Source organism: Myotis davidii, unplaced genomic scaffold, assembly GCF_000327345.1.
Source record: "Myotis davidii unplaced genomic scaffold, ASM32734v1 scaffold133, whole genome shotgun sequence".
Lineage (NCBI taxonomy): Eukaryota > Metazoa > Chordata > Mammalia > Chiroptera > Vespertilionidae > Myotis > Myotis davidii.
This window is the reverse complement of record NW_006284732.1, coordinates 1,311,011-1,334,455: the sequence shown is the minus strand read 5'-3', so window position 1 is coordinate 1,334,455 and position 23,445 is coordinate 1,311,011. Positions and strand designations below refer to the sequence as shown.

Below are 23,445 nucleotides of genomic sequence, written 5' to 3'. Positions count from 1 at the left end.
TTGCTGATTTTGCCTCTGCTTGAGACTACCCAGCAGGAGCTATGGAGAGATCTGCAGATTCCTCTTCCTTGTTTGAGGTTTGAAGGTGTCCAGATGAGGCCCATCTCTGCACTTTACTTCCGCACTCCCTCTGAGTCTTAGTGTGCTTTTCTCTTTTCTTATAGTTGTAGTATTTCCACTCAGCCAGCCTTCCTGTGTTTCTGGGTGATGTCCGTTTTGTCTTTTAGTTGTAGTTTTGAAGTGGTTGTACGAAGCAGCAATTTCAGGAGTTTACCTATCCTGCCATCTTGGTTTCTCAGAAGGCAAGGATTTTTGTGTTTTGTGCTTAGGGTATAGGACAGCCGTGGGCAAACTAAGGCCCGCGATCCGGCCCGTTTGAAATAAATAAAACTTTAAAAAAAAAAAGACCGTACCCTCTTAGGTAATGATGTTTACTTTGAATTTATATTAGTTCACACAAACACTCCATCCATGCTTTTGTTCCGGCCCTCCGGTCGTTTAAGAACCCATTGTGGCCCTCAAGTCAAAAAGGTTGCCCACCCCTGGTATAGGAGGTAGCCAAGGAATATTTTTTGAATGAGCAGAAATGTACTCATGATGTTAAAAATAAAACTGGTATATTTTCAGTTGTATAAACAAACATGGTAGTAAATTAAAATGTTTACAATGATTATCTTTTTGTATTATGGAGTGTGTGTTGAAGTAATCTTTGGGTTCTTCTGTTTTATTTATTTACTAGAGGCCCGGTGCACAAAAATTTGTGCACTTGGTGGGAAGGGGGGTCCCTCACCTTGGCCTGTGCCCTCTCGCAGTCTGGGACCCCTCGGGAGATAACGACCTGCTGGCTTAGGCCTGCTCCCGGATGGCAGAGGGCAGGCCCAATCCCTAGGTGCAACTCCTGGTTGGGCTCAGGGCCGATTGGGGAGTTGGGGCGCCGCCACTCTCACACTCAGGGCAGGGCCAATGGGGAGGTTATGGCTCTACCCCGTCACACACAGAGCAGGGCCTGTTTGGGGCGGGGGGGGCGGTTGGGGAGCTCCCCCCTATCAGGCACAGAGCAGGGCTGATTAGGGGATTGGGGCGCCTTCTCCTGTCACGAACAAAGCAGGGTGGATAGGGAGGTTGTGGCCCCGCCCCCTGTCACACACAGAGCCGCAGGGGGATCAGGGGGTTTGGGTGCTGCCCCCATCACGCTGATCCCGGTGCCGGGAGGCCTCATGGCTCCGCTGATCCTGGTGCTGGGAGGCATATTACCCTTTTACTATATAGGGTAGAGGCCTGGTGCATGGGTGGGGCCGGCTGATTTGCCCTGAAGGGTGTCCTGGATCAGGGGAGGGGTCCCCACTGGGGGGCCTGGCCAGCCTGGGTGAGGGGATGATGGCTGTTTGCAGCTGGTCACACACCCTTCAGGGTAGGGGTCCCCACTGGGGTGCCTGGCCAGTCTGGGTGAGGGGCTGAGGGCTGTTTTCTGGCTGGGGGTGACTGAAGCTCCCAACCGCTGCTTTTTTTCTTTTTTCTTTTTTTATTTATTCTGGGCCAGCTTTAGCTTGAGGCTTGGTTCCAGCTCTTAGGCCTCCGAGGCTTCAAGAAGGTTTCTGGCCTTTGCTTACAATGTTTCAATCCTGCTGACTGAAGTCCAGTGGTATTTGTTACAGTTTCTTAAACTGCAAGCTCAGAGGCCTGCAGCTGCAGGCCGGGTACGTTGGTTTCCTCCAACACTGAGACAAGCAAGCCTCATGTTAGTTTCAAGCTGCCTGGCTGCCCGCCGCCATCTTGGCTGACAGTTAATTTGCATATCTCGCTGATTAGCCAATGAAAAGGGTAGCGGTCGTACGCCAATTACCATGTTTCTCTTTTATTAGTGTAGATGAGCTTGTTATAGACAGTGACGTTTAATATATTTCACTATTAAATGAATTTTTACAAAATAGCATGGCCTGTTGCTACAAATTTACAAAGTAAGTGATATGCTACAATTAAGTTTTGGGGTTTATATCTTTTTAAATTATTTTTTTCTTAAGTGATATATTTTGTTGGGAGTATTTTCATTAAGAGTGCTGAAACTTGATAAATTTACACGAGAAATAGAAAAAAAGGAGTATTCCCGACTTTGAATGACAATATACTGTATGTACAATAATCATTCCATGGCGCATTCCGTTTTACCTTTTTTATGTTACAAGACTAATTTGATAGTCATGCATGCATTAAATGTAATTCTAGTCAGGATACAACATTCTCTGGTCCTTAGATTTTGCTGTTTGTGAATAAAAATACCTGTAAACTAATGTGGATCTTGATTTCTTTTCCAATACTTTGGTTTCAGGTTTGCTATGCTAAGGAGTTAAAGGAAGGCTTTGTGGAATATACCGAACAGGTTGTCAAACTGATGGTCCCTTTACTAAAATTTTATTTCCACGATGATATCCTACAATATTTGAATGCAAAACTTGTCTAGATTTAGTTAAATTGTAGCTTGTTCAGGTATTATTAAATTTTGTGCTAACTAAAGGGTACATCACCATTATTGTTTGTGTTTGTACTAACTGTACTTTCAGTTATAAACTTGGTTCTTTGTTTCACTTGTGCCAAAAACACAAAAAGAAAATGTTACTATCCTCTAGTTGGCAGTTTTCTGTGGCCACTGAAGGATTTTCAGGATTGGTATTTTATTATTAGAGAATGTTTACATTGTATATAATTGCTACTTTTCCTAAATGTCTTTTGGTATTGTTAAAAAAAAGTAAGACCTTTCTTAATAAGTTAGAAACCCACTAATCCTTAACTTACTGCAGCACAGAATCCTACATTTCAAATGAAGATAGCACTTTTGGGGAGAAACATCTCTTGGTAAATCTGCATATTAAATGTTTCATTCCTCAACCTAATGATAGTAATTAATATGTATAAGTACATTTCTATGCCTTTACACACACAAAAAATTTCATAGATGGGTTAAAAAAAAAAAAAGGACAACTGAACAGGGGTAGAGCCCAGATCCCAACATAGATCTGTCTGCCTCTGGAGTCCTTTTGTTGTTCCTCATGTAGTATTCTATGTAGTGTCCTTTACAGAAGAGGCTTTTGCCCAGCAGACACTTCCCATGATGCAAAAGGACAAAACATTGTTTTTAAGAGGAGGTCTTGAGACCGCATTTTACAAATGGTGATAAATAGGGAGAGGCCACTTGATCATTATTGAAAACTGAAAAGGCTAGTACAGGAAGAGATCCAAGGGTGCCACTGGTATGTTTTTGGTTTACATTTGAGATTCATTCTTGCTGTATTGTAGGTGACAGAAAAGACAGGAGGTATGCCTTATGAGCAGGGAGACTTCTATTTTTATGCACCTGTTATATTTAACACAAGCTCTTGGATCGCAGTCTTAGATAAATAGAAGTTTCCAAGCACTCCAGTTAACTCAGTGAGCCCTTAAACATTTAAGCAAAAATGATAGAGCAGGCTTTTGAGGACAGTGGTCACATTTCCTTAACAATGAAACGTGTTCGAGTGGCGGCGGCAGAGTCCATGCCTCTGCTCCTAGAATGTGCACGAGTGCGGGGTCCTGAGTATCTCACGCAGATGTGGCATTTCATGTGCGATGCTCTGATCAAGGCGATTGGTACGGAACCAGATTCAGATGTCCTCTCAGAAATCATGCATTCTTTCGCAAAGGTAAGTGTTCTCTTAAAAATATGTGTAAGGTTGGGTGTTCGTTTATTAGTCTTGCTAAATAGATTGGGGGATTTTAAGTAAAAAATGTTCAGTTCTTTTAATATTTTAGTGTCATTGTGTGTGTGTGTGTGTGTGTGTGTGTGTGTGTATTTTCATTTTTTTAAAGAGTAACTCCTCTGGTGTTCCAGGCTTGAGTATCATCTCTAACTCCCATGTAGTTTCTGTCCTAGTCTCCCATATTCCTCTTTTTTTCTCCCCTGTTGCTTTCTCTCTCCTTTGTGCTGTTTTTATAGCCTCAGTTGGTTTGTTCCAGAAGTCGCTTTTTCTTTTCCTCTCAGTTCATTCTTTTCTCAAGAATTAACTTGCCCTTTGAGTCTCATTCACTTTCCTTTATTCTTGGTCACTGCCATAGCTCACAGATCCATAACTTGCTCCACAGTTTGGTTTAAAGGTTCTTCAGCATCTTTATTTATCCCCATTTACACTCCTGCAGTTGAAAATTTATTTTATTTTTCCAAAGAGGACCAAATTTTTCTGTAACATCCAGGTCTGCCCATATTATTCCCTCTGCCTGTAATGCCCTTTCATGTCAGACTTACCATTTCTCCACTGCTATCATTTTAAAAGTATATGTGTAATTGAGCTCCTAGAATCCAATTAGTCTGTTCCATCTTTGAACCCTCAGCAACTAGCATAACTCTGGCACTTAAGATATGCCAAGGACAAGTTTTAAAAAGATATATTTAAAAATATTTTTTTAAAATACTGGCATGTTGACAAAAAAAAAAAAAAAAAGCTCAGACAAGTGTATCTACTCAATCATTCGTTTCCAGGGTACTGAGTTATGCTGATTTTTCTCAGATTCCCTGTGATTCCTAATGAAGTTTAACTTTTGACCCTTATAAACCCATAAATTTCATGGGTTGCTTTCTTTGCTCAACCTCATTTTAGTGCATTGAAGTAATGGGAGATGGATGCCTTAATAATGAACACTTTGAAGAATTGGGAGGTATACTGAAAGCTAAACTCGAAGAACATTTTAAAAATCAAGAATTGCGGCAAGGTAAGTTTTTTATGCTTTTAAAATTTAATGTAATACTTGACCATTTTGATGACCATTTAAAAAGACATTTATTTGGGTGTGTTTTAGTTAAAAGACAAGATGAAGACTATGATGAACAGGTGGAAGAGTCACTACAAGATGAGGTAAAATGTTAAGAAATTTATTTACATGACCATTTGCATCTGGAAGATTTTTAAATGCTTAAGTTTCTAATTTATCTGACTTGTCATTCTGATATAATTACCAGTAATATTTAGCAGAAAACTCTGACATATTTCATTCATGTGTGTAGAGAATAAGTAATTTGAAATTAGCTGATTTGTGTTTTGAATGCTGTGTGTGCATTTTGTTGCAATACTTCATAAAAGTACTTTGGAGTGCCCTGACTGGTTTGGCTCAGTGTAGAGCGTCGTGGGTGTCCTGCAGACTGAAGGGTCCCAGGTTCGATTCTGGTCAAGGGCATGTACCTTAGTTGCGGGCACATCCCCAGTAGGAGGTGTACAGGAGGCAGCAGATTGATGTTTCTCTCTTATTGATGTTTCTCACTCTCTATCCCTCTTCCTTCCTCTCTGTAAAAAATCAATAAAATATTTTTTTTAAAAAGTACTTGGGAGTTCTTCTAGTATTTTAAATACTCCTTATCAAAACTGTTTGTATTTGGTGGTGCTTTCACTGTCTTAAAGATACTTGAATGCAATTCAGATGATAAATAACTGCCTAAATCTACACACTGTTAAGACCTAGGGCTTAAGGCCAGATTTTTTTGTAACATCAGCTGTCTTTCTAATGGACCACAGGATAATGCAGATTTCCTTCTAGTAAATAATGTACATGCACTTTGAATAGAATTCTTCACCTTGTGACTCAGTTCTCTCCTCATCAAACCAGTTGATACCATTAAACATATTTCAGCTGCGTATTTCAAATCCAGAATATGTGGCATGTTGTCATCCTGGTGGACCAGATCTTCCCAATTCTCTGCAAGGTGCTCACATGCTGCTGTACACAAGTCGATGAGATGTTACAAGTAACTGACCCACCATCCCACTCCAAAATTAGAAACATTTCGGGGGGGGGGGGGCTAAAAACACCTTTGTTTCAGAACTTCGAAATTTTGGATAATTTTCAATCATATATTTTACTGTGTACCAAGAAAAATCTGCAGTAAGTGCAGTACAATACTTGCCAAACATTTGTCTTTCCATAGACAAGAAGCATGACACCCAATCATTGAGGTAAACTCAGATTCTTGCTATGCTTTTAAGAAAAAGTGCTAAGAAATTTAATTTTCTACATTTCTTAGATTTAAAAAAGAATGTTACTGTTAATAATAGTGGGGATACTTTTTAATACATATGGGTGTGTTTTGTTTTAGGATGATAATGATGTTTATATTCTGACCAAAGTGTCAGACATTTTACACTCAATATTCAGTAGCTACAAGGAAAAGGTGTTACCATGGTTTGAACAGCTGCTTCCATTAATTGTCAACCTAATTGTAAGTATTGCCTCTCCTTGACAGTTATTTTAGATAGCTGATTTGTAATTCTTTCATTGCAGCTTTTAGAAACTTATACTTTGAAATTAAAATGGGTCTTAGAGATCACAGTTTTGCATTGTGCATCTTTAATTTTATCAAAATTATTGCATTCCCCTGGGTATTTTCTCACTCATTGTGTACTTGAAGTTTGCTAATCGGTCTTTTCATAGTTCAATTAAATTATAATCTAAAGACATACATATGCTTTATATTTCAGATTATCTATGCCAGCGGTTCTCAACCTGTGGGTCGCAACCCCTTTGGCGGTCAAACGACCCTTTCACAGGGGTCGCCTAAGACCATCCTGCATATCAGATATTTACATTACGATTCATAACTAGCAACATTACAGTTATGAAGTAGCGACAGAAATAATTTTATGGTTGGGTCACAACATGAGGAACTGTATTTAAAGGGCCAGAAGGTTGAGAACCACTGATCTGTGCCTTACTAAATTAATAAATGAAAACAGAATGATAACATTTTTTGCAATGGACCCTAAAGAATTCAGTTATGATACCACTAATCAGATTCTGGGTGATAACTTCATATATTTCATTTTTTTAAATATAATGTAAATGTATGTACATTGTTGCCACTGTTGGGTCTTCCTGGTATATGGTAGTATCACATTGTGGAATCAGTCCCATAACAAATTATACAAGGCTTTTAAACCTTTACATATTTAAATCTGTATAATACTTTGAGGATTTTTACTCACAAGAAGTGATTTTTGTTTTTTCTTGCCTGTATCAGGAATATTTGTGGAAGCCAATAGTCTATAGTGACTATTTATATTTGTATGTACTTAATTATTCAAAGCTTAAAAGAGTTTCTCTTTTGTAGTGTCCACATAGACCATGGCCAGACAGACAATGGGGATTATGCATCTTTGACGATGTTATAGAACACTGTAGTCCTGCCTCCTTTAAATATGCAGAATATTTCTTAAGGCCAATGCTCCAATATGTATGTGACAGCAGCCCAGAAGTCAGGCAAGCAGCTGCATATGGCCTGGGAGTCATGGCACAGTATGGTGGAGATAACTATCGTCCTTTTTGTACAGGTACTGATGTTTATTTGGTTACATGCATGTCCTTCCAGGCATCCCTTTTGTTTTTGCCTCATGCTCCCTCTCTACCCCCAAACATTCTCTACCTATTTCTGTTTTATTCTCTTTTCCTTTTTCAAAAACTTCATCTGTAGCCCTTAAGAATTTACAGTTTTTATTTTCATAGAAATAGAAATGAAATGTGAGTGAAATCCGAGCCTCCCCACCTTGATTTTATTTTGGGTTTGGGGGGTATATCACAACCCTAACATGGGATTTTTTTAATGTTTTTATTAAATTTATTTGAGTGACATTGGTTAATAGCATCATACAGGTTTCAAGTGTAAATTTCTTTTTTTGTTTGTTTCTTTTTGTTAATCCTCACCCGAGGATTCCATTGATTTTTAGGGAGAGTGGAAGAGAGAGGGAAAGACAGAGAAACATCAGTGTGAGAGAAACACATCAATTGGTTGCCTCCTGCACAAGCCCTGACCAGGGCCCGGGCCAGGGAGGAGCCTGCAATCAAGGTACGTTCCCTTGACTAGAATCGAACCCAGTACCCTTTGATCTGCAGGCCAACACTCCTATCCACTGAGCCATACCAGGTAGGGCAAGTGTATATTTCTGTGACATAAGATCTATATATTGCACTGTGTGCCCACTACCCAAAGTCAATCTTTTTCACCATATATTATTAGACTCCCTTCAACAGCTCCCGCTCCCCCCACCACACACACACACACCTGCTATCCTTTTCCCTCTGGCGACCACCACACTGCTGTTTTTGTCTATGCATTTCAGTTTTATATCCCACATTTGAATGAAATCATATGGTTCTTAGCTTTTTCTGACTGACTGACTTCATTTAGCATAATATCCTTAAAGTCCATCCATGGCAAGTATTTCATCTTTTCTTAATGGCTGAGTAGTATTCCATTACATATGTACTAGAGGCCCAGTGCACGACAATCGTGCCTTGGCGGGGGGGTGGCAGGGGGGGTCCCTCAACCTGGCCTGCACCCTTTAGCAATCCGGAAGCCCTCGGGGAATGGCCTGAGCCACAGTCGGACATCCCTGGTGCTGCTGCAGAGGCCCTGTGAGAGCACACTGACCACCAGGGGGCAGCTCCTGCATTGAGCATCTGCCCCCTGGTGGTCAGTGCGTCTCATAGCGACCAGTCATTCCACCATTCGGTTGATTTGCATATAACCCTTTTATTATATAGGACTAGAGGCCTGGTGCCCTAATTCATGCACAGATGGGGTCCAGCCATCCCATCCCAATGAGGGCCATCGGGGCCGGGCCAGCAGTGGGGAGGGGATGCAGGAGGTTAGCCATTGCCCCTGATCAGCCCGGGGGAGGGGTCGTAAGCGGATGGCTAACCGGCTCCACTCCAGATCAGGGTGGGGAGGGCCGGGCCAGCCGGGGGAGAGGCCACAGGAGGTTGGAGGGGCCGATCGGGTCAGTGGGGGGGGCCGATCGGGCCAGTTGGCCACCGCAGTGCTTTTATATACATATATATAAATATACCACATCTTCTTTATACAATCCTCTATCACAGGACACTTTGGTGGCTCTCCATGTCTTAGCCACCGTGAATAAAGCTGCAGTGAACATAGGGGTGCATATATCTTCACAAATACATGTTTTCAAGTTTTTCTGATGTATAGTGGGGCCTTGACTTATGAGTTTAATTCGTTCCGAGACCAAGCTTGTTAACTCCAATTACTCTATCAACTCAATGCAAAAAATTGGCCGAGAGGCAGCTGGTATCTCAAAAAACTTGTTAGTCGGGACACTCGTAAGTCAAGGCCCCACTGTATACCCAGGAGAGTGATTGCAGGGTCATATGTAACTCTATTCTTAATATTTTAAGGAATCCCCAGATTGTTTTCCATAGTGACTGTACCCATCTATATTCCCACCAGCAGCAAATGAGGGTTCCATTTTCTCCACAGCCTCTCCAACACTTGTTATTGCTTCTCTTACTGATATTAGCCATTCTAACAGGTGTGAAATAGTATCTCATTGTAGTTTTGATTTGCATTTTCCTAATTGCTAGTGGGGTTAAACATCTTTTCATATTATCTGTGGGCCATCTGTATGTCTTTTGAGGAGGAGGTGTCTGTTCGGGTCCTCTGCCCATTTTTTAATTGGGTTATTTGTTTGGTACTGAGTTTTATGAGTTCTGTATATATTTTGGGTATTGAACCTTTGTTAGAGTTATTGTTTGCAAATATCATAACCCTTTGGTCTGCTTCCTCTCTGTCTGTTTCTTCTGCTGTGCAGAGTAAGTTTGATACAGTCCCATTTAATTTTGCCTTTACTTCCCTTGCCTTTGAGGTCAAGTTCATAAAATGTTCTCACAACCAAAGTCCTTAAGTTTTAGTACCTATGTTTTCTTCTGTGTTACTTACTGTTTCAGATCTTATATTCAGGTCTTTGATTCATTTGAAGTAATGTTTCTACATGGGGACAAACTAATCTAATTTCAGTCTTTTGCATGTGGCTTTCCAATTTTCCCAGCACCATATATTGAAGAGGCTTTCTTTTCTCCATTGTGTATTTATGACTCCTTTTTCAAAAATTAGCTGCCCATTTACATTGATCTGTGTATCTGTTTTTCTGCCAGTATCATGCTGCTTTGATTATCATAGCTCTGTAGTATAATTTGGAGTCTGGTAATGTGATACTTCCGGTTTTGTTCTTTTTATCTCAGGGTTGCTTTGGCTATTCGGGGTCTTTTCTCGTTTCATGCAAATCATTTCTGTTGTTGTTTGCTTTCTTTAAAAAATGACATTGGGATTTTGATGGGTATTGCATTAAATCTGTATATTGCTGTAGTTAATATGGCCATTTTAATTTTGTTGATTCTTCCAATCCATGAACATGGAATATGGTTCCATTTTGTTGTATCTTTTTCAATCTCTTTTAATAATGCTTTGTAATTTTCACTATATAGGTCTTTCACATTCTTTGTTAAGTTTATTCCTAGGTATTTTATTCTTTTGGTCACAATTGCAAAAGGAATTTTTTTTCTATTTACTTTCCTGAAGGTCTCATTGTTAGTATACTGGAAGGCAATGGATTTTTGCACATTGATTTTGTATTCTGTCACTTGATTGTATTTGTTCATTGTTTCAAGTAGTTTTTGGTGGAGTCTTTAGGGTTTTCTATATACAGAATTATGTCATCTGTAAAAAGTGACAGTTCCTTCCCTGTTTGGATGCCTTTATTTCTTTCTCTTGCCTTTATTACTCTGGCTAGTACCATGTTGAATAAGAGTGGGCATCCTTGTAATGTTCCTGATATTAGGTTGTTTCTTTCAGATTTCTGTTGTTTCTTGAGTTAGGTCCATCCTATATAATAAAAGTCTAATATGCAAATCAGCTGAACAGTGGAACAACCAGTCGCTATGGCTTGCACTGACCACCAGGGGCAGACGCTTAATGCAGGAGCTGCCCACAGGCCCCAGGCCAGCCAAGGCGGGTGCCAGCAGGGGGTAGGGGGGACTGATCACCCTGCCAGTCACTCCACAGATTGACCCTGATCACTGGCCAGGCCTAGGGACCCTACCCTTGTACCAGTTTTGTGCACCAGGCCTCTAGTAATGATATAAACTTCTCTCTTATTACTGCTTTTGCTGCATCCCAGAAGTTTTGTTATATCGGATTGAAATTCTCATTTGACTCTATAAATCTTTTGATCTCACCTTTTATTTCTTCTTTGACCCAGTCATTTTGTAGTAGTATGTTATTTAATCTCCACATATTTGTGGGTTTCTTTACTTCCATTTTGCAATTCATTTCTAATTTCAAGGCATTGTGGTCAGAAATTTTACTTGGTATAATTTCAGTGCTCTTGCATTTGTTGAAGCTAGTTTTATGACCCAATATATGGTCTATCCTTGAGAATGTTCCATGCACACTGGAGAAGAATGGTATAATCTGATGTTCTGGGATGAAGGGGTCTGTAAATGTCAAGTATGTCCATTTGGTCTAGTGTGTCATTTAAAGGCCAGTATTTCTTCATTGATTTTCTGTTTGGATGATCTATGTAGCACTGTCAATAGAGTATTAAGGTCCCTAACTAAGATTGTGTTTTGATCTTTCTCCCTTTTTTTCTGTTAGTAGCCGCTTTTTGTATTTCAGTGCTTCCTGATATTTTTCAAGAAGAGTTAAATCTTCTTGATGTAGTGTCCCCTTTAGCATTATAAAACGTCCATTATTGTCTCTTGTTACCTTGAAATCTATTTTGTTAGATGTAAGTATGGCTGTTCTTTTTGTTGTTGTTAATTCTCACCCGAGAATATTTTTTCATTGATTTTTAGAGAGAGTGGAAGGGAGGGGAAGATAGAAACATCAATGTGAGAGAGACACATTGGTTGCCTCCCACATGTGCCCCTACCAGTGCCAGGGATCAAGCCTGCAAACACAGTACATGCCCTTTACCGGAATCAACCCATGGCCCTTAGATCTGAAGACCGGTGCTCTATCCACTGAGGCAAACTGGCCAGAGGTGCACCTGTTTTTCTGTGGATGTTATTTGCTTGAAGAATCATCTCTTTTTTTTTTAAACTATGTTTCTACTGATTTTGTAGAGAGAGATAGAAACATTGATGAGATGGGAGAAACATCAATCAGCTGCCATCTGCACACCCCCTACTGGGGATCAAGCCTGCAACCAGAGCATGTGCCCTGACTGGCAGTCAAACCAGGACCTCTTAGTGTTTGGGACAACATTCAGTCTACTGAACCACACTGGCCAGGTTTCACCCTTTGAGTTTATTTTTGCCTTTGCAGCTTAGATATGTCTTTGGAAGGCAGCATATGGTTGGGTTTTGTTTGTTTTTTTAAAGGCTACTCTGTGCCTTTTTATTGGTGAATTCAGTCCATTTACATTTAGGGTAATTATTGATGTATGAGGATTTCTTATAGCCATTTTATTCTTTATTTTCTGGTAGCTCTGTGACTCCATGTGTTTTTTTCCTTTGTGTTTCTGTCGTTTATGTTTGGAGGTATTTTATACTTCTTTTCTGTTTCCTTTTTTAAAGCTATGTGTCTGTTTTGGAGATTGTGTATGGTTACCATTAGGTTTATGAAAAAGAAAGTTGCATATATACAGCAGTATATATGCATCTGATCTCCATCCTCCTTTGCTAGTTCAGACCTTTACCCCCTCCCCTTTTATGTTTTTGTTGTTACAAATTACCCCTGTTTATGCTATAAGTTGATCTTACTCATACATAGTGTTGTGACCTTATGCTCTTTGTTTCAGGTGGAATAACCCCCTTGAGTATTTCCTGCAATGGAAGTTTTCTGGTGATAAATTCCCTCAGCGTCTGTATGTCTGGAAAAGTCTTTATCTCTCCTTCATATTTAAAAGATAACACTGCTGGATATATTATCCTATATAATAAAAGGGTAATATGCAAATTGACCCTAACAGCGGAACAACCGGTCGCTATGACGCGCACTGACCACCAGGGGGCAGGTGCTTATTGCAAGACCTGCCCCCCAGTGGTCCGTGCACTCCCACAGGGGGAGCTCCTCTTGGCCACAAGCCAGGCTGACAGCTCCGAGTGCATAGGTGGTGGTGGGAGCCTCTCCTGCCTCCTCAGCAGCACTAAGGATGTTTGACTGAAGCTTAGGCCCGCTCCCCACTGGGTGCGGGCCTAAGCCATCAGTTGGACATCCCCCAAGGGCTCCCGGGCTGCCAGAGGGATGTCTGACTGCCAGCTTAGGCCCATTCCCCCCAGGGAGTGGGCCTAAGCTGGCAGATGGACATCCCCAAGGGGCCCAGACTGCGAGTGTGTGCAGGCCAAGCTAAGGGAACTCCCTCCCCCCCCAAGTACACGAATCTTTATGCACTGGGCCTCTAGTTATAGTATGTTATTCTTGACTGTATTTTCTTTCAGTCATTTGTATATTTGGTTCCACTCTCTTCTGGCTTGTAGAGTTTCTGCTGAAAAGTCTAATGATACCCTGATGAGTTTCCTTTGTAGTTCACTTCTTTTCACTGGCTGCTTTGAGAATTTATTCTTTGTTATTAATTTTTGATAGTTTTAATACAATATGCCTTGTAGAGGACGTCTTCGGATTGAGGTAACTAGGAGTTCTGTTTGTTTCTTGGTTTCAAGGATCTAGTTCTTTCCATATCTCATCCACTATTTGTTCTCATCCACTATTTGTCTGATCCTTTCCCCTCTCTTCTGATATGCCTATTATTCTTATATATTAGAGTCCTGGTGCACAAAATCCATGCAGTGGGGTGGGGTGAGGGGTCCCTCAGCCCGGATTGAAAGGGCTCAGGTTAGGCCAAGGGACCCCACCAGTGCACATTTGGGGCTGGGGAGGGAACAAGAGGGCTCCAGGGCATGTCTGGCCCATCTTACTCAGGCCCGATCGGCCAGGTCCCAGCAGCAAGCTAATCTACCAGTCGGAGCGTCTGCCCCCTGATGGTCAGCGCACATCACAGCAACTGGTCGGCCGGTCAGTTGTCTGCCCCCTGGTGGTCAGTGCATGTCATAGCGAGCAGTTGAGCAGCCTTAGCATATCATTAGCATATTACACTTTGATTGGTTGAATGGGCAAGCAGACACTTAGCATATTACGCTTCTATTATATAGGATTGCTTTTTATGATGGAGTCAGTTTTTGTAGTGCTTTTATTAAATATATTTTTATTGATTTCAGAGAGGGAGAGGGAGATAGAAACATCAATGATGAGAGAGAATCATTGAGCAGCTGCCTGCTACATACCCCACACTGGGGATTGAACCCACAACCTGGGCATTTGCCCTGACTGGGAATCGAACCATGATATCCTGGTTTTTGGGTTGACAATCACTGAGCCACACCTACTAGGCTCTTTCTTTCTTTCTTTCTTTCTTTCTTTCTTTCTTTCTTTCTTTCTTTCTTTCTTCCTGTCCCTTTCCTTCTTATATTCAAGTCTTGTTTTTCTTCCCTCTGCGTCATTTCTAGATTCCTACTTTAACATCACTAATTTTTTTAAAGTTTTAGTCTCTTTAGTAAAGTATGTGACACTAACTAATTTGTTTTCTGATTGCATTGAATTGCCCGTCAGTATTTTCTCGTATTTTATCACATATTTCCATATATTCCAGTTTGCTTTCTGGGGATTTTCATTTTATTTCTGAGCTTACTCACTACCATGGTTATTCATGGTATTTGCTGGTTTCTTCTGTCTAGGCATCTATGTATTATTGGCCTTTCTCTAGCAGCTTTCTCGCAAGAGGTCTTCTACTATTTTCTAGTAGGTGGTGCTGAATCATAAGATTTTTCCCTATGTGAAATCCTCAGCTGACCTCCACAGCTGTTGTCAGACAGTACAGCCCTGCTGCTTGGGGGTGTGAAGGTTTTTTTGCCTCTTGGTAATGGTGATTCCAGACCTCCTTACAGAGGGAAAAGGGAGCCAGTGATTCTGCTGCAATAGCTCTCCGTTTGCAGATTATATGCTCCACCCAAGACCACGGGTGATGGGAAGCAAGTTTTGGGAGTCCAGCGGGTGTGTCAGGGCTTTGTGGATCTGTTCCTTTGTCTGAAATACCTATTGCTCAGCAGCAGCAGAACCCCTGTACAGTGTCCTTGCCACAGTCTTAGCTGGTTCAGCCACTGTTCTCACTGCTCATGGAGTGCCCGCTGAGACTCTGTTACTCCCGACCAAAGGAAGTGCCTGCTACCACCATCATCCTGCCATCTCCAGGATGAGCTTTCCTTCTCACCTCCCATTCATATTTGCCCACCATTGGATGCTTCAATGCACAGCTCTCAGGCATGCCTCTATATTGAGCAGAGAATCCTTTATTGAGTTATAGTCTATCAATTTGCTAAAGTTTCAGGGGGAGACGCCAAGAGAACCTTTCACGCTACCATTCCTCTGACATCACTTTTATGACTTTTAAAGCATACTGTAGGTCCCTGTGCGTTTAACATGAGTACAGCTGGGCAGCTTTTTAAAACTTAAGAACACTGAGGTGACCAGGAGAATAATAAACCTGGGGGGACTACTAACTTCTTGGTGTGTCTAGTTAACAGAATGCTAATGTTCCTGATTCTTTTGGGACGATCTTCCTTTCATTACTATGTTTGTAGCCAAGATAACAAAACATTCCTTACATTTAAACATTTCTTCAGTATAACCAATAACTGGACCAAAGATAAAAGAAATATTTATGTTCATTTGCAAGAAAATGTGAGATTTTAACTGGCCTTTTTCAAATGCTTATTTTAGAAGCACTTCCACTGCTGGTAAGAGTTATTCAATCTGTTGATTCTAAGACCAAAGAAAATATCAATGCTACAGAGAACTGCATCTCAGCAGTAGGGAAAATTATGAAGTTCAAACCTGACTGTGTGAACGTTGAAGAAGTCCTACCACACTGGTTGTCTTGGCTTCCACTACATGAAGATAAAGAAGAAGCTGTTCAAACTTTCAGTTATCTGTGCGATCTGATTGAAAGGTAAGAAGGACAGATAGACCTAATTTATTTGCCTTCACATAAAACAGTGCTTCTTGTGCACAGCCCTCAGGTCTGTAGGTTTGTAATAATGCGTGCTGTCAAAAATCACTAGTGCCCCAGTGCATGAATTTGTGCACATTGAAAGGAAATTAATTAGAAGGTGGCTGGCAGGGCAGGACTGGGCCAGACAGGCCAGACACACCCTGGAGCCAACCTCCCACAGTCCCCCACCCCGGCTGACACACCTGGGGTGGCGCCGCGGCTCAAAGGGCATCTGCGGAGTGAGCAGAGTCCCTTTGGCAGGTAGGGTCCCTTGGGCTGGCCTGCAGGGATCAGGCTGAAACCAGCTTGCTAACATCCCCTAAGGCAGCAGTTATCAACCTGTGGGGTCTCGACCCCTTTGGGGGTCGAACGATCCTTTCACAGGGGTCGCCTAAGACCATCGAAAAACACATATATAATTACATACTGTTTTTGTGATTAATCACTATGCTTTAATTATGTTCAATTTGTAACAATGAAATTGAGGGTCACCACAGCATGAGGAACTGTATTAAAGGGTCACAGCATTAGGCAGGTTGAGAACCACTGCCCTAAGGGGTCCCACATTGCAAGAGGGTAGTTCTCAGGTAACTCACCCTGGAATCAGGCTCCCTCCTCTTCTCTGGTTCCAAGGTGCATCACCCAAGAACCACCGCTGCCAAGTCAGCACAGCTCAGGAGCTCCTGCATTGAGCGTCTTCCCCATGGTGGTCAGTGCACATCATACCCACCGATGGATGGTCTAATGATCACTTAGATTTTTATATATATAAATATTAACAAAGTATATTACAATTAACATGGCCTCATAATCTGATTTGGGTTATTTATGGAATTAATTTCTATAGATGAGGCATTATAAGTTTAAGGCATAAGTTTAAGGCATAGATGAGGCATTATAGAATGTTGATGTTTTAAGGTTACCTTCTAAAGTTTTCTCCCACCCCACCCTATCTATTTACTTGGCTTTAGATGTTTTTTTTAAATTTCCTTTTTATTGGGGTATAATTGACATATAATTTATTAGTAGAATGAGATTGTGTTTTTGTTTGGATTCAAGAATCAGTGGTATGAGCAAGTATACCAGACTGGCAATCAAGATCTGGTTCTGGGTCTTGGCATTATTAATATTATTTTGTGCCCATGAGTAAATATAAGAGTTACAACAACCTGGAGGCTACAGAGGCTATTAAATCAAAGGCGTGTTCTCTAGTGGTCTGTTTTATAAGTCCAAGTTCTCCTGAATATTGGTCAGATCTGGGCTCTGTCTCAATTATTGCTTTTACCTCATGAATAAATTCAAGGACTATAACCACTTATCTTAGAAGTTTGTAGAATTGAGCCAATAGGCATATTCTTCCCTGCCTATAAGCTCACATTCACACAAATAATTGTGTTTGAGTCTTCCTGCTTAGAACATCATTAAAGAATGTAACAGCCATTCTGGAGACCACACACTTCTTACCTACGTCTGCCTCTGAAGTGACCAGTTCTCCACTATACTATTTGATCATCTCCCTTGGAAATGACTACTCCGGAATTCTAGTTCGGTTCACTATTGTATTTCTTTGCAGTAAGCCTGCCTGCAGTTTATATCCTGGCTTATTCTCGATATGCCTACCTAGGATTTGAACTGTAAATTTAGTTTAGAAACCATTTTGTAGTACGTAAATAAAATTTGTGTTAAGAAGCTATTATTCTTGCCCTGGCTGGTTTTGCTCAGTGGATAGAGTGCCAGTCTGCAGACCAAAGCGTCTCAGGTTGGATTCCAGTCAAGGGTGTGTATCTCAGTTTCTGGGCTCAATCTCTGGAGGCAACCAAATGATGTGTGTCTCTCACATGCATGTTTCTTTCTCTGTGTCTCTCCCCCTCCCTTCCACTCTCTCTGAATATCATTGGGAAATATATCCTTGGGTGAGGATTAACAAAAAAAAAAAGAACATGGTTAGCTTGATTGGCTGGAGCATTATTCTGATGCGCCATGGTTGTGAATGTGATCACTGGTCAGGGCACATATAGTAATCAGCCAGTGAATGAGTGGAACAACAAATCAGGGTTTCTCTTTCACATGCTCCCCTCTCTAAAATCAATCAGTAAAAATTAAGGAACAAAAAAAGCTGTTATTCTTGTTAATATCTGGTTTAATGTCACATTTTTAAAGTACTTAGAGCAGCCCATTTTTGGCCCTTAAAACAGCCCTGAGAGATAAGCCAATATTTTTTCTAATTTACATGGAAAGAAACTGAAGAGCTAATAAGTAAAATTAGCTGGCTTTTCTCCTACTGAATTTTAAAAGGTAGTTGATTTTAGTAAATGCATAATCATTCTATAAAAAACATTACTAAATTTATTATTGGAGGGAACTTATGCTCAAATATGAGTGCTTGAGTGATTTCTCCTTGTAGTTTTTATTTATAATGATTTTCTTCTCTTTTGTCAGTAATCATCCAATTGTTCTTGGCCCAAACAATACCAATCTGCCCAAAATATTCAGTATAATCGCAGAAGGAGAAATGCATGAGGCAATTAAACATGAAGATCCTTGTGCCAAACGTCTGGCTAATGTAGTTCGCCAAGTACAGGTAAGTTGATTTGATTAAATTGGGGAAGGGAGGAAATTTTTTGCGTTTTTGGGGTAGGGATCCATATTCTTACAAGAAGCAAATAATCTAATAAATTAAGAAAATTTTGTTTTTATATTCTCTTGTCTCCAAGCCTCAGATAGATTATATGTTTTCATTGTATATTTCAGTCCGCAGCCGATGCTCTATCCACTGAGCCAAACCGGGTCCAGCTTTTCATTGTATATTTCAACTAAAATATGTCTTACATTTGAGACATCTTGAACCTTTCAGTTGGTGCTTAGCACTTTCTCATTATATATAGATTTGTCTGCATATCTGTGAAGAAAATAAGATGCACCTGGTCTCCTAATAAATCAGCGGGTGTATATTTACAGTGCTTAAAGCATTATATTTTTAAATCATTTTTACTCCCTAAATTCATGTGTGTTGGTTACTTAGTAGGTCACCTACCTAGCATAGCTTTCCCCATGCAAAAATGAAGAAAATTTACTGTGGGTACAGTGAACTTTAAAGAAATGAACCGATTTCTTGCTTTTATGATGATATTCACCAAACTAATCTATTTGTAAAGAAAGAACATTGTCATTATTGCCATCCACCAGATGGTGATTACTAAAGTATTTCTGAATGATCATTGATTGCACTTGATCTAAATCTGTGAAAATTTTTCCCCCTAGACTTCTGGAGGATTGTGGACTGAATGCATAGCACACCTCAGTCCTGAGCATCAGGCGGCCATACAGGAGCTCCTGAATTCTGCTTGAAGGGCCTTAAGATCACCACCAGAAAACTGACTCTGAATAAACGTTTACCCTTTTGTTTAGGTTTCTTTGTTTTGTTTTTGAGCAAAAGAGAGCAGTAGAGTTGTGTGTTGGCCATTCTTCTGCAAAGCCACAACAGCAGGAAGAGAAGCACTGGGTTTCAGAATGGTGTTCAGATGGCTTTCTATCATACCACTGAAGAAGTCCCCGTAAGCCCTACAGTAGCACTGAAGAATATTTTTCTATTGGTATAGCCCACCCATCTAAAGGTGGGAGGGAAATTAAATTCATTTCCTCATTAGACATAAGGAAATTTAAGACCATCAGCTTTAAGATCCGTTATTCAGCATAGATGTGTATTAAAACAAATTGCTATACACCTAGTGTTAATTCTATTAATTGAGTGTGAGTCTTTTTGTAGGGTAGAAAGAAGCCTACCCGGCAAACTAGTAGATCCAAAAATTGAGGGAAAAGCTGAAGACAAAAACAAGCACGAAGATGTCATATTTAATGTCACTGGGTTCTTTTCCCCAAAAGGCTGATGTGACTCAGTTCCAAAAGCTTTTCAGCTTCCAGCCCTTGAATGTGAAGTGTCGTTGGCATGTCTTGGCAGTAGTCTCTCGTTCACTCCTCAATAAACAACATTGAAATACAAAGAAGTTTGTGTAAAAATTCCATACGGTCTGGCTTTGACTCATTTGTTTTTATTAAGAATAATATTTTTTTAAAGTAGTAAACATGGCTCTGAATGTTTATTTTCCCCCTTATATTTTCCTTGTGCCATTCAAACTTGGAAACATTGAGTTTTTACCAACTTCCACTTTAACTTAAGCTAAGTTATGCTACATCTGCTCTGTTCACAATTAGTGACTTTTTAAAACTAGGGTTGTTCTGGTTAGCAAAAAGATTTGGCTTAGTATTTTCATTGCAAATTGTAATTGCTATAGAGCCACACACAACTTTTAAATTTAATTTTATGAGAAATAATGACAAATTATTTTCTGATAAATTCAGTAAAATGTGTGAATGTTTTTTTCCCTTTATGTATTAACCTCACAGCAGTAAATGACTTGTTTCTTTAGTTTTTCTAAAGGATATTAATAGATTTCTGTTGAAACATCAGTGTTAACATTTTTATAGTTTGTACTAAATTTAACCGTGATATATAAATGCATTTTATGCTTAGATCAGAATTAAAGGTTTTTTCTTTAAATGATTTGCATTACTTTATTAAAACTAAATCTGAAATGGAATAGAAATACAGCGGATTAAGATGGTTCACTTGGTAGCAGATAACTTCCAAATGTATTTTCAGTTTTCAGCACACTATTAGCCCAGAAGCTTCAGTGTCTGGCAGAATAACATGTTGAATGACTTCACCATCACAGTCATTGCTTTTAGTGTGTACCTATTTGACATTTATAATGTGTGTGGGGTAATATTTGGAGCTACTTTATACCCCATACTAGCGGCCCAGTGCACGACATTCATGCACTGAGGTGGTCCCTCAGCCCAGCCTGTGCCCTCGCAGTCTAGCACTCCTCGGGGAGCAGGCCTAATCTGGCAGGTGGTCATCCCCTGAGCGGTTCTTAGTGCTGCCACAGAGGTGGGAGAGGCTTCCGCCACCACCGCTGCACTCACCAGCCATGAGCCCAGCTTCTGGCTGAGTGGCATGCCCCCTTGTGGGAGCACACTGACCACCAAGGGGCAGTCCTGTGTTGAGCATCTTCCCCCTGGTGGTCAGTGTGCATCATAGCAACCGGTTCTGCCGTTGAGTCAATTTTCATATTAGCATTTTATTATATAGAATTATTTTATGTTTAAAAATTTTTTTATTGAATTTATTGGGGTGATTGGTTAATAAAAATATATAGGTTTCAGATGAACAAGTCTATATAATCATTGTGTGTTCACTACCCAAGCTAAGTCTTCCATTATCATTTATCCCCCCTATACCTTCATCTAACTCCCCCCACCCCCTTTTTCCCTGTGGCAATCACCATACTGTTGTCGTCTATATACCCTGTATTCTTATTGGAGTAAATGTGTCAAGACAACCCGTTTCTGCTTTCTTACATAGAGTTTAAAAAGCCAATCAGCTGGAGCAATTTGGGTTTGTTTTTAATTATTGCTACACTTAAAACATGTTAGAAATGTGGCATGCCTGCCTAAGTTCAGATGGAAGCATGATCTGAAGATGGCTACATTGTTTTGGAGAATCTAGTGTTTGCAAAGCACTTGTGGTTAACCTCTTAGCAGCTAGTTTAAATATTAATGGGAAAGTCAGAAGATGGACCACTAAACGGTGTAAGGAATAAATGGGCATAAGTTGATTGCAGACTGACAATCCTTAATAGAAAAAATTGGAGCCAAGCCGGCGTGGCTCAGTGGTTGAGAATCAACCTATGAACTAGAAGGTCATGGTTCGATTCCAGGTCAGGGCATATGCCTGGTTTGTAGGCTCCATCCCCGGTGTGGGATGTGCAGGAGGTAGCCAATCTAATTCTCATCAATGGTTCTGTCCCACTCTGAAATCAATAATGTAATTTAAAAAGCAATCAAGATTATTCAGGGAAGGTTGGTATTTAAGTTGTTACTGGGACAAAAACCTGCAATCTAGGGCTCATAAGTAATTGTAAAGTGTTATTCCATTATTTGGGGAAACTTAATACCTCTTTATGTCTACACAAGATGAAAATTTTATTTTACCTTTTGTACCAAATTTAGTGGCTTTGCATATCAGCCAGAAATGATATATTTATGATCCTGAGCTATTTCTGGAGGGGAAAAGACGTGTGTGGCTCTTACATTTTCTGGGTATTTTGTAACAGGATTTAAGTAAACTCTATGCACAAATATTTGAAATTCTTAGCATAACTCATTTGGTGTATTTTAATGCTGTACATTTGAAAATGAAATCATCAAAACTAACTTGACAGTGTTGTAATAGGAGGCAACTTTTTTTTTATAATTCTGGAGTTTAAGAATAAAGGCTCGAAAACCACTTCTGCGCATGGGACATGAAGGTTCAATCGCACTGTACATGCACTCGTGCACGTACGTGGTATTTTGTGGAAGAGCCGCCACACTCAAGAAGCTAAATACCCGCATGTGGCTCACCAGCCACAGTTTGCCGACCACAGGGTTAGGGTTATGGCTCTACCCGGGAGGGTTAGGGTTAGGGTTATGGCTCTGTCCAGGATAGGGTTAGGGTTAGTGTTATGGCTCTGCCCAGGTTAGTGTTATGTTTAGGGTTAGGGTTAGGGATAGGGTTAAGTTTAGGTCATGGCTCTGCCTAGGATAGTGTTAAGGTTAGGGTTAGGGTTAGGGTTGGTTTTGTGGCTCAGCCCACGATAGTGTTAGGGTTAGTGTTAGGTTAGCATTACGGTTATGGCTCTGTCCAGGATTAGTTTCAGGGTAGGGTTAGGCATTGGGTTAGGGTTATGGCTCTGCCCATAATAAGCTTAGGGCCATGGCTGGCATACTGCAATTTGTGAACCACATGTGTCTCTTTGGCCCCTTGTGTGTGGCTCTTCCCCAATACCACGTTTGTGTGCACATACAGTGCAATTGAAACTTTGTGGCCTTTACGCCGAAGTCGATTTTCGACCTGGGTGAGTCCATTTTGAAGAAGTACTGATAACATTTTGCTCTGTTGACTAATGAGTTTGCCAACCACTGGATTAGGGTAAGGGTTAGGTTTAGGTTTAGTGTTATGGCTCTGCCTAGGACAGGGTTTGGGTTAGGGTTAGGGTTATGGTTAGGGGTATGTTTATGGCTATGCCCAGGATAGTGTTAGGGTTAGGGTTCAGGTTAGCATTATGACTCTGCCCATACTTGTTTATGATTAACTCGAATGATTGCTTATTTGGCATTATAGCAATCTGAAAGACTAAGGAGCTAGCTAAATGTTTTTTGTGTTGTTTTTTTTAATACAGTTTTTATTTCAAAGAGAAAGGAAGAGGGAGAGGGAGATAGAAACATCAATGATGAGAGAGAATCATTGATCAGCTGCCTCCTGCACCACCCCTACTGAGGATGGAGCTTGCAACCCAGGCATGTGCCCTGACCAGAAGTCGAACTGTAACCTGGTTCATAAGTTGACACTCAATCACAGGCACCGTGGCCAGGCACTAGCCTAATGTTTTACTTAAATTAGAACTGCTTTATTCTACCTGTGAACATTGCATCAGATGATCTGGTTCTTGCCTTGTTCAATAGACATCACTGCTCGCTCTCTGCCTACAAC

General features: G+C 40.6%; 1 protein-coding gene across 1 annotated transcript in view; it reads left to right on the top strand.

Moving 5' to 3' along the window:
- Positions 1-19,871, top strand: part of IPO5 (importin 5) — a 54,891-nt gene extending 35,020 nt beyond the window's left edge. Inside the window, exons 17-25 of the mRNA XM_006755041.2 lie at positions 2,327-2,423; positions 3,502-3,674; positions 4,626-4,737; positions 4,825-4,880; positions 6,113-6,235; positions 7,124-7,343; positions 15,581-15,809; positions 18,291-18,432; positions 19,113-19,871. Coding sequence (XP_006755104.1) covers positions 2,327-2,423; positions 3,502-3,674; positions 4,626-4,737; positions 4,825-4,880; positions 6,113-6,235; positions 7,124-7,343; positions 15,581-15,809; positions 18,291-18,432; positions 19,113-19,199 — 1,239 coding nt within the window. The 3' untranslated portion in view covers positions 19,200-19,871. The remainder of the gene's footprint in view (positions 1-2,326; positions 2,424-3,501; positions 3,675-4,625; positions 4,738-4,824; positions 4,881-6,112; positions 6,236-7,123; positions 7,344-15,580; positions 15,810-18,290; positions 18,433-19,112) is intronic.
- The last annotated feature ends 3,574 nt before the right edge of the window (positions 19,872-23,445 follow it).